This window comes from Chiloscyllium punctatum, chromosome 22 (assembly GCF_047496795.1).
Source record: "Chiloscyllium punctatum isolate Juve2018m chromosome 22, sChiPun1.3, whole genome shotgun sequence".
In the NCBI taxonomy this organism is placed as follows: Eukaryota; Metazoa; Chordata; class Chondrichthyes; order Orectolobiformes; family Hemiscylliidae; genus Chiloscyllium; species Chiloscyllium punctatum.
In genome coordinates this window covers 34,657,684-34,669,887 of record NC_092760.1, presented here as the reverse complement: position 1 = coordinate 34,669,887, position 12,204 = coordinate 34,657,684, and the positions used below count along the sequence as shown (strand labels likewise).

Genomic DNA, 12,204 nt, shown 5'->3' with positions numbered 1-12,204 from the left:
AAACCTGTTGGACTATAACCTGGTGTTGTGTGATCTTTGTTGAAAAATGTGGTGCTGGAAAAAACACAGCAGGCCAGGCAGCATCCGAGGAGCAGGAGAATCGACGTTTCGGGCATAAACCCTTCTTCAGCAATGTGTGACCTTTAACAGGATTACAATTACTTTCTTTTTGAATTCTATGAATGGTTCTTTTCAGCTGCTTTGGTTCTCTATCAGCAGTTAATAGTTGCAGCCCTCTCCTCCCTCCAACTCAATCTTTATTTTGCATGCAACATTGCATTATTGAGGGATAACTGTATTGTTGGTGATGTTCTCTTTTGGATAAGACATTAAAATTAAACCCTGCCCTGATCAATTAAGACCTGCTCTAATCAATTGATGCTTTAAAAAAAACCATTTTAAACTGCTAGAGCTAAAAGCAAAGAAGAATGGACCCAATTGTCTAGTCAACAGCCATCGCTCAAACATTCTAAGCAAAACACATTAACTGGCTGTTTGTCTTCATTTGAGGGAACATGCTGTGCATTTTTGCTTGTGTAGCAGTACAGCTTACACCAGAAGTAATTAATTGTCTTTCGTGCTTGGGATTCATAAGGGTATGAAATCTTAATAATTGAAAGCTTTGCTGAACATTCTGATGTTACAAATAACAACCAGAGGAATTTGTGTTCTACATCATCACCGCATTCCACCCGCAAACCAAGTTGCATTTATATGGCACTTTTCATGACCACCAAACATCTGAAAGCATTGTATAATTAAGTACTCTTGGCAGTGTAGTCAGTTTTGTGTTTAAGTGACATGTCAATCTGTGCTCAGTGAAATCCCACACATGGTAGTTTGTTGATAATGAGAGAATCTATTTGTTGTTAGCAATGAATGTTGCCCATGACATTTGGCATAACAACGTTCCCCATTCTTGTTCAAGCAAATGCCATGGGTAATTTTACATCCATTTGTGAGAGTGGTTGGGGCCTCTGTTTTATCCCTCACCTGGGAGGACCATAGTTCCAACAATACAGTGCTCTCAGGAATGCACTGGGGTGTCAGTCTAAATGTTCATGCCTTGGATTGGACCCAGAACTTGGTGATTAAAGATGAAATTGCTACCAACTGAGCCACTGCTGAGATAAAGGTGTTTAATGCAGTCTACTTAACCTAACAATAGTCAAAATCAAGACCACTGCAGTGTATGGCAGTGGAGACTGCTGGAAACAACTTGGCCTGTTCATAAGAAGGGAAAGAAAAAGAGGACAGATTGCTTTAGTCATAACAATGTAATTCTTGTGGAAGTTGCACAAAACATGAGTGAAATGGGCATGACTTCCATTTTTTTCTGTTTTATTGCAGCATTACTGAGAACATGTACGACTGAAGATAAGTCGTATTATGTATTTCTTTTTCTTCTGGGACACAAATTGATTTTAAAAATTTTTTTATATGTACTTTTAAATCAAGCATTAATCCTTTTTTCAGTTTTGATGGACCTATTGAGTTGCTATTCACCAGACTTGGATGTGGCTGTGTTGTATAACTTAATGCATCAATGTGCAAAAATTATTTTCAGCTCTGTAGTACATACCTCTTCTTACCTACATTCCCTATATCCATCCTTGTAGCAGCCTTCCTAATTTTAATATCTAGCATGTTGCCTCAGTTCCCTGCCTCCATTTTATTTGCCTCCAGTTTGATTTGCTACTCAGAATTTTACTAGAACACAAATTTGAAGGCAATGATAAAACCTTTGCATCTGAATTGTTTCCAGTGCTCTTATCTGACACTGGCTGCAACAGATTGTCTGTGCAATCATCAGTGATTTATTATGACAGCATTACTCCATTGCAGCTTTAGTTGAGGGCTTTTCTCAGTCATTCTAATGTTTTGTTTCTCATGGCAGCTGCTGTTATGTGCACAAGGACGTTTTTCAACATGAGAAACAATATTCTACTTTTTCTGCTGCTCACTCTACACCACAAATGGGATGTAATTAGACCATCACCGGTATTTTTACTACCTATGTAATTCTCTGGATTTGCAACTCTTTCCCATTAATGTCGCCTCACTATTTGTCGTTGAGACAAGGCAGGTGGAGTTAATTTGGATAAATACCTTTTCCTAAAACAAACAAGGGCAGGACAATTAAAAGTAGGACCTTGTGTAGTGTTGTAGAACACATCGAACTAGGGGTTCAGGTACATAATTCTTTGACGTATATGTCACATGTAGATAGGATGGTTAAGAAAACATCTAGCAAGCTTGCCTTCATTGCTCAGACCTTTTGAGTATAGCAGTTGGGATGTCATGTTGAGGTTGTAATGGACCTTAGTCAGTCAGGCCTCTCCTGGAGTACTGTGTCCAGTTCTGGTCGCCCTGTTATAAGAAGGATATTATTAAACTGGAGAGAGTGCAGAAAAGACTTACTAGGAAGTTGCCAGGAATGTAGGGATTGAGTTATAAGAATAGGCTAGGACTTGCTCACTGGAGCATTGGAGGTTGAGGGTGACCTTATAGAGGTTTGTAAAATGAGTAGGGGTATAGATAAGGTGGATGGCAGGCGTCTTTTCCTTAGGGTGGGGGATTTCAAGACTGGGGACAAATTTTTAAGGTGAAAGAACAATTTATAAAAAGACATGAGGGGCAACTTTTTTACTCAGAGAGTGTTTCATGTGTGGAATAAACTTCCAGAGGAAGCTTTGGATGTAGGTACAGTTACGATGTTTAAGAAACATTTGGATAAGTACATGAATAAGAAATATTTGAAGGGATGTGGGGCAAGCGCAGGCAGGTTGGACTGGTTTAGTTTGGGAACATGGTCGGTGATGAGTGTTGCTGAATAAAGATACCTTGGAGTGCAGGTTCATAGCTCCTCGAAAGTGGAGTCGCAGGTAGATAGGATAGTGAAGAAGGCATTTGGTATGCTTTCCTTTATTGGTCAGAGTGTTGAGTACAGCAGTTGGGAGGTCATGTTGTGGCTGTACAAGACATTGGTTAGGCCACTTTTGGAATATTGTGTGCAGTTCTGGTCTCCTTCCTATCGGAAGGATATTGTGAAACTTGAAAGGGTTCAGAAAAGATTTACAAGGATGTTGCCAGGGTTGGAGGATTTGAGCTATAGGGAGAGGTTGAATAGGCTAGGGCTGTTTTCCCTGGAGCGTGAGAGGCTGAGGGGTGACCTTATAGAGGTTTATAAAATCATGAGGTGCATGGATAGGATAAATAGACAAAATCTCTATTTTGTGGGGGGGGTGGGGGGGGTTCCAGAACTAGAGGGCATAGGTTTAGGGTGAGAGGGGAAAGATATAAAAGAGACCTTTTCACGTAGAGGGTGGTACGTGTATAGAATAAGCTGCCAGAGGAAGTGATGGAGACTAGTATGATTGCAACATTTAAAAGGCATCTGGATGGGTATATAAATAAGAAGGGTTTGGAGAGATATGGGCCAGGTGCTGGCAGGTGGGTCTAGATTGGTTTAGGATATCTGGTCGACGTAGACGAGTTGGACCGAAGGGTCTGTTTCCATGCTGTACATCTCTATGACTCTGTGATTCTCTATGACTGGTTGGACTGAAAGGTCTCTTTCCATGCTGTATGATTCTATGACAAGGACATGATTCTACAGGCCCATAACTGGATCCCGTGCTTTGCAACACCTAGCCAACTTGCGACTCTATCTATACTGGTAGTTGAGTGGGGTTCGGTCATCATTATAATAAAACCTCCAGGAATAGGTCCAGCCAAACCTTAGGAGAAGCATTATCTTGTTCATTTAGTTTGATCATGGGAACACAGAGGCTCCTACTGTTCTTTTCTTGCTGTCTAAAATGCTGATTGCAATGAATTATATTAACACAAGCTTAAGGACCAAGTGGTAATAGCTCAAAAATAATCTGGGTCTTTGAAAGGGAGCCTATATCTTCTACAACCACATTCTGACAGCTTCGACTCAAAACTGGTTATTGATTACAAAATTGCACTAATTTCACAACCAGTGTCATTTTGAAAGATGCCATTTATTTGAAAAAAAAGTTTGTATGTTTACATTCAGCAAATGGTACAGGTAAATCAGTATATTTCATGCAATGAATAAGTTCTAGTTTGCTTGATAAACGTAAGGAAAAGCTTTTATGGCAGTGCCTTCAGGGCTGGTTCAGGCACATTAATGTCAATCAAGGCATGTGCCGAATAACCATTCAATTTTGCAGACCTGAAATTCAAATCCTAGAAGTTTAGTTGGTTTGTCAAGTTTGTACCCTTTTAAAGTTCTCCTTGTGCTGCTATCCGTACTTCAGTCACTGACATGCCAAGTCGAAACTGAATAAGCCACCCTTTTCCGCATCTCACCAGAGAGTGTACAGTGGCTCAAAAACACTTGGTTATCAACAATTAGATTCCCTCCAGTGTGGAAACAGGCCCTTCAACCCAACAAGTCCACACCGACCCTCCGAAGAGCAACCCACCCAGACCCATTCCTCTACATTTACCACTGACTAATGTGCATATCACTATGGGACTTCATGGCCAATTTAGCATGGCCAATTCACCTAACTCAAACATCTTTGGACTGTGGGAGGAAACCGGAGCAAACCCGCACAGACACGGGGAGAATCTGCAAACTCCACACAGATGGTTGCCTAAGACGGGAATTGAACTCGGGTCCCTGGCACTGTGAGGCAGCAATGCTAACCACTGAGCCACCGTGCTGCCCTAATGAATTGGGTGACAATATTTTTGATGAGCCACCAAGTTTAGTAAGTTGGCAATGCGGTTGACTATTCATCGTGGTTCTACCCTCCACACTTATCCATTGTGTAGAATTATATATTTAAACTAATCCATTCATGGCAATTAATGGCACATAATTTATTAATAAAATCATGTGCTAGTAAGCATGCTGAAAGGAGAAAGTGGCATCTCACTGCTAATCTTTGTGTATAAATTTTGATACTAATAGTTGCATGCATAAAGGGAACCAAGAGTAGGGAAGAAAAACAGCAGCAGACCTTCCATCCAAATCTGTTAGTATTCAAGAGTTTTGCTTCTACCTCAGAATGAGTCCGTGTAAACAAACAAAAATATTTTGTTAATGGTAAAACCTCTCCAAAGGGAAATCGAATGCAACATATATGCATTGGCTGTTGCTGGTTATAACTTAGTGTATTAAGATCAGAAAGAGTGGACTGTTCAGGAGCAGAGGAGGTACTTACAAAACAAGCTTGCGGATTGTTAGCATTAACTGCACATACCTGGGAGTGAGAGGGAACTGGTGTACATTGAGGCTCGCATTCTGTAGGGTACCTGTGACAACAGTTCGGCTAAGATCATTGATGCGTTTCATTCCACTGCAGCCATCTAATATTTATGTGGAGAATGCTTCCAAGATCTTGAAGAGAAGCTCATTGGTCTAAAATACAGCTCTGTGGCACCCAGGTTTTCACTGGCACTGTTTTATTTCCAATGTGGTGTTTCTCCTATGCATATACAGTTCAGGCTATGCCATTTTGGTCAGGGTCATACAAGACATGTCCTTTTTCCACATGAGAAGCAGGCTTTGGGCCATTAATGTGTTTAAACAAGAAGTCTAGCACCTTCTTTATTGCTCTTTCCAAACACCGAAGGCAAGTCAGCATCAGTGGTTTTGCCAGAGGCCATTATTTGTAATGTTAAACTGCATAAAATGAAGGAAAGTTTAATATTTTAATCAGCATTGCTCCCCGTTCTAAGATCTCCACCCTCACTCCCCACCACTGCCCCTCATGTGCTCACTTCCTCTGCCATCCTTAACCTCTGAGGGCCAGCTAACTATTATCTTACTTATTTATTTATTTATCTGAACATTAGCACACAAAGCTGTGTAGCATCTGACCACTGTTCTATACGATAATGAGATAATCGGCGACACGGTGGCACAGTGGTTAGCACTGCTGCCTCACAGCGCCAGAGACCTGGGTTCGATTCCTGCCTCAGGCGACTGACTGTGTGGAGTTTGCACATTCTCCCCGTGTCTGCGTGGGTTTCCTCCCACAGTCCAAAGATGTGCAGGTCAGGTGAATTGGCCATGCTAAATTGCCCGTAGTGTTAGGTAAGGGGTAGATGTAGGGGTATGGGTGGGTTGCGCTTCAGCGGGACGGTGTGGACTTGTTGGGCCGAAGGGCCTGTTTCCACACTGTAAGTAATCTAATCTAAAAAAAATAAAACCTAATCTCTTTGCCTATCATATTATGTCAATGCTTTCCAATAGGTCCCACTTTCCTGTTCATCTTCTGTTCAGGGATTGGTTCAGGAACTAGAATCAAATGCCCAACTTGTCTAGCTGTTGCTTATTTTTGGATACCTATCGCTTTCCTTTTTAAGGAAGTAATGCATTGCAAGAGTTATTAAACTCAGACAATTTTGTTTTCAGATCCAGATTTGAATGTGTGGACACCATCAATTCACTGCTTTTCTGTTTTGCACTGACCCCATCCAATTCATAATTTTGTATGTGCCTATGGTCTATTGTTAAACTCTCTTCTACCTGAGGAAAGTGCAATAATGAATCAGCTAAGTAGTGAATTACAGCTGGTTCACAAGATCCCCTAGCACTATCTGTAAATTCTCTTTATTTATCAGCCCCCAGTCCTGGTTATTCTTCTTAATCTGTTTACTGAGTAATAAATTGTGAAATACTGTTACTATAGCTGCTCTCTCTGGAAAAGCAGAACAGACACTAATGGAGCATTAACCAGGAATCCTTACACATTTAAATATATAGAAGTTACAAAACAAAAACTGATCATTCAGATTAATTAATCTAACTTGTAATGCAAATAGTTACAGGTGTGTTTACCTAATTTATTTCTTATCCCTACTCCTTTCTCCAGCCATTCAATTTGTTTTGTGAAGAGGGAAAACTGGAAACCACTCCCTGGAGTTTCTGGGAATTTCAAGGAAATTTGTCAGTAACATTAGAGATATGGTGAAAACTTGGGGGTGTTTGGGATCCCTCAAAGATGGCACTTCTATGAACATGCTTATCCACGTGGGCAGTGTGTTGTCATTATGTACAAATGCTTAATTGTTCCAGTAGTCATTGTAAATGTACAAGTTGCTTAACAAATCATAAAATTGATAGAGGTGACAATCATGTATTGGCCTACTTTAGTGCACCGACCCATATGGTAAATGTTCTTTCTCACATAACTGCATCTAACTATCTCTGCAGGAAGCCTATTCCATGTGGAGTCACTCTTTAGACTCTGCATTCCAACTCATTATTAATTGCAAATTTTCATTTCCCATGAAGTGACAGTATCTGCAGAGTGATCCAAACACTTGTTTTACTACTTATTGTTTAAGAGCATTCTGAAACAAAACAGAGTGAGATTCCAAATGTGGAAATTAATTTCTCTCTATGGTTTTTGCAAACTTTTTAAAAAGTGTTTGAAAACTTATAGAAAAGAGCCACTATTTAGCATCATCTCTATATATGTTTATTACATTAGGAGTGATAATGAAAAATGAGGAATTCAAAGCAGTAAATTATGTACATGTTTTTCATTAAAAATCTATAAAACATCCACTTAATTTAATCTCCATATACTTATCCAATCTTCATATTGTACTGAAATATTCTTAAATTGTGGCAGTTATTTTTCATATTATCAAATTTTTATTAAAACATTTTTTAGTGCCTCACAGTAATGAAGCTTATTGCCTTTAAGGTATTCCTAAAGGTTACACTGCCTTTGGAGAAACAGTGAGCCATTCAAACTCTTTGACTTGTTCTGCTGTTTAATTAGATTATGAGAAACATGTACCTCAACCCAATTTAGGTCCCCTTTGGTACATATCACTCAATTATTGGAATCCCAATACTCCCAGACTCAAAAAATTCAATTTACCCCACTTCCAAACACTTTTAGTTGTGGGAGTTATAGATTTCTATAACCTTTTTTTTCCTGAAAAAGTGCTTTCTGATTTTATTCCAGAATGGCATTGCTCCAACATTGCTATTGTACCAATTTGTTCTGGATGTCTCCCAGCAGGGAAGAGAATGATTCTGTGTTGAATCCTTTTCTAACCATTGAACCTTTTTCTTAATTCTTCTTCAAAAAGAGGAAAATATCATACTTTATATTTTGTCATTACTAGATTTATTTTTAATCAACAGAGGTTCCTGTGCAGTTTGATGGTTTGTTCCCATTGATGAGTACAAGAGGGAGAACAAGAATAATGGTTTGTTTCAGGATTTTTGTTATTAGTTCTCAAAAAAATAATTAAGAGTTTGCGCATGTGTGTACCTTTCAACCAGGTCAGCCCAAAGCCAATTGTAGCCAATGATATAATGCCAAAATAATCTGGGCAATGTCCCACAAATAATATAATAAATTGCCCTCCTGAACTTGGCTATTTTTCTAAATTGTACATGTGATCTTTTACACCCACTTGAAATATATCATATGAAAGGCAGTATCTCCGACAGTGCAACGGTCCCTCTAAGTGCTACAATGGAATATTAATTAAGATTATACGTTCAAGTCTAGGTGTGGCTTTAACCTATAATTTTCATTGGCTCCATGGTTAGCACTGCTGCCTCACAGCAACGGGGACCCAGGTTTGATTCCAGCCTCAGGCAACTGGCTGTGTGGAGTTTGCACATTCTCCCAGCGTCTGCACAGGTCCCCTCTGGGTGCCCCGGTTTCCTCTCACAATCCAAAGGTGTGCAGGTCAGGTGAATTGGCCATGCTAAAATGCCGATAGTGTTCAGGGATGTGTAGGTTAGGTGCATTAGTCAGGGGTAAATGTAGAGTAATGGGGTGGGGTAATGGTTCTGGGTGGGTTGCTTTTTGGAGGGTTGGTGTGGACTTGTTGAGCTGAAGGGCCTGTTTCCACACTGTAGGGGTTCTATGACTTTAGCAAAATGCTACCCTGAGCCAAGATGGAACATTGATCTTCATGTCGGGGATAAAGGTTTACACCTATTGAATGAAGAGGCACAAAGAGTTCTTCTCTCTTACAAAGAGACGGTGGTGATCTGTTCCTGGGTGTGAACTTTAAAATCTAATACTTTCATTTCTAATGGAGCTTGGAAAAGAATGTAGCTCCTCAATACTCTGCCTTAAGAGAGCAGAGGTTCACACAAAATTTGGCAAGGCAAACTGAAGAGCTCTGAGATGGACTTACCTTTTGTCAGAGACACCTATAAACAATAGTTGTTGTTGAAAAGCAAGCAACAGAGAATTAATCTTTGTGGCTATTAGTATCTGAAGTGGAAATCAGATCACAATATAGAAGGTCAGTTATCAGTGGTGCACATTGTACATTTAAAATACTGTTAAACTGACCATGATTATAGAAACAATGTTTTACAACAAAATTGTTTTGCTTTTACCCTGTCTTAAGTGTAGCATCAGCACTCATCGATCAGGGTCAGTATGACATTACTAATTCATTAATTCAAGAGTATTGACCCAATATATTTGAGACAGTTTGTCATTAATACTTGTTGTTTGTTATTGCTTAAATTTATTTTAAATCATTACCGAATGCGATCTGTCCTCAGAGACAAATACTTTATAATCCAACAATTGGGATTTGCAGCAAGCAAGGTACAAACAAACAAACAAAGCTATACCCATCCTGGCAGGATCTTTTACTCCTACAGCTAAGATTACATCTGGAGGAAGGGGTTGTGCCTGTTGAAATTATGATAGGGAAGCCTTCAGGTTCCCATACCTGTTGAAATTATGATAGGGAAGCCTTCAGGTTCCCATACCGTAATGTATGCTATTGTATTATATTTTTAAAAAATAAGTTGAATTTCTCTCTTCATTATATCAGGATTCCAGAAAATCAAGAATACATATTTAACCCTGCCAGAAATGGCCTCAAATGGAACCCCATGAGAAAAGACTAATCTTCTAAGCTGTAGCCATTCCATCTATATGTGTTCCAATGCAAGGACACAAGCAGTACAAGTACATTAGGGGATAAGTTAAATATATTGTCCAAGGAAGAATAGGGGCAAAACTTTCTTGCCCAATCAGGTGCAAATCTCAAACTCAGGAAAGGTGGATATCAGAGCAGTTATCAGAAAGCTAGGATTGATCATTAGACATACATAGGTTGCAAACAGAACTAAGTATTTTCTACATTTTTCTGTAAAGCAATCACATATTGAAAACCAGTACATATTCAATGATTCACCGGCAATTCTAATAAATTGCACATTCAATGGAAATATCAGAAGGAAAGATCGAGAATTACATATAAAATAAGTCTGACTCATCAGCACAATATAATGGATAATTCAAATATATATATATATATATATATATAAAATATATATATATATTACACAGAGATACCTGTGTACATTTTAACAGCAGATGAACTCAAGACCACATATACCTCGAGTGCAACCTAACAATCTACCATTCTACGCACAATATAAACAGTGTGCTTGGTCCTCTTATTTATTTGACAAAACGCTCTAATAAATAGCCAGAATATGCACAAAACATTTCCAATATATACATCCAGGTTCCCTGCTTACCCACAAAGTCTGATCATTGCAACACATCAGTCAATTATTTGCAATTCTTTTACTTTACAGCATAACTATTTTGAAATAGGAAAATATTCTGGAAAGGATTTAGTTCAGTATTAATATGTGGGGCTGTTTGTAGGTCTAGGGCTAACATAGCTCTGCTTTCTGAATGGGTAATAACATCAGACAAATATACTTCTTTATTATCTTTGACCATTTTTCATCTATGTGTGAGCTATTCAATATGAAGCATACAATAGAATAGCCACTTCATATCAGCTCTTGTTATCGATGCATTCATTTGTTATACCAACTTCAGTGATACGTAGTTCTTCCGGCTACACATTTTCCAGTACAAAGCTGATGCAAGTAACTCAATAAAGTAAAAGGAAATGTAATATTTCAAACTTGAATTTCCCAAAGCACCAGCAATAAAGTGTAAGAATTTAGTCACCATGCAAAATATTTACACAATATGTCACTGTTCCTTTGCCTTATTTCTTTCGGAGAGCGTGCCACATGGAGACAGGTTTCCGTAATGTTGCCAGCATCTGATTCCAATGAGTGCCACCCATCCCACTGGTCTCAGGTCCAATGATTACATGCCCTATGTTCTCAGTTCTTCCATCTTCACTGCATTCAGCCACTGTTATTCTCAGCGATAATTCCTGAACCACAACAAAATTCATAGGTCATTTAAACTCCCAAGAGAATTGGGAATTGCAGTGTCCAGCTATGATATGTTGCAGTGCAAGTATTCAAAGGCATTCTTCAGTGAGGAAGATGTGTGTGTAATTAATATTGTCCTCATCACTTGTTAGGTGGTGGATTAGCAAGAACGTGGTCTACCTGCTCTAATTCGGTGATAAAAATTAGATGCTGGATGTTAAAGCTAATATTTTCTGCTGAAATCTCCATTAATCACTAATATATGGGTTGCTTTGAGATGCATCTTCCCTTTAATTTCTGGACTGGCTGAGAGAAGAACAAGCAGAGAAGCAAATCTGTCTATAAATTCTGTTCCTTTATATAATAAAATGTACTTATACATAAAGATTTCCAAGATTTACTGTATTAGAGCTAGAAAGAAAAGCCTAGAAGTTACACTAGATTGTATCTGGATGTGACAGAATGATAGATAGTTAGCCCAATTGGATACTATCTTCAAATTAAATCAGTTAATTGCTTCATCCGGACTGGAAAGGAAAGACTTGCATTTAGAGTGAGACAGAAACAGACTCTTCAGTCCAACTCATCCATGCTGGCCAGATGTCCTAAAAATTAATCTAGTCCCAATTGCCAGCATTTATACAACATCTCTGATGATCTCAGACATCCCAGAGTTCTACAGCTGATGAAGTACTTTTGAAGTCAAGTCACTGCTGTAATGATCAAGAAAAGGAATGAGACTCTTGACGCTCAGCACAGTTAGTCATATTTTCAGCCTCCAACAGATAACAGGCCACACTGGACACAATTTCTGCACTTCGCTCAAAGACTATAAATCAGTTTAGCCCAACTATTTTTCACATCAGTGCTTATTTATTATGAAATTGAAATTCATCTATATTGACTAAGCTGCAAGACAGTGATGATACAGTAGCTTGTTGTGTGAAATGTTAGCAGTGATGTCTATAAAATAGAACCAAGGGACATTGAAATGCCTACATCAATCA

The 12,204-nt window shown here is 38.9% G+C and overlaps 1 protein-coding gene across 2 annotated transcripts in view; it reads right to left on the bottom strand.

Annotated features, from left to right (window-relative positions):
• Nucleotides 1-3,991: 3,991 nt before the first annotated feature.
• LOC140493496 (synaptotagmin-12-like) overlaps nucleotides 3,992-12,204 on the bottom strand; it is a 29,736-nt gene continuing 21,523 nt past the window's right edge. The window contains exons 5-6 of one of the 2 annotated variants that reach the window (XR_011963693.1): nucleotides 9,755-11,196; nucleotides 3,992-9,714 (exon numbers count right to left, since the gene is read on the bottom strand). Coding sequence is in view for 1 of the 2 variants with exons in the window: in XM_072591989.1 (XP_072448090.1) it covers nucleotides 11,023-11,196 (174 nt within the window). In the remaining variant the exon portion in view is untranslated. Of the gene's footprint in view, nucleotides 11,197-12,204 lie in introns of both variants that reach the window. The other variant, XM_072591989.1, reaches the window with a different exon arrangement.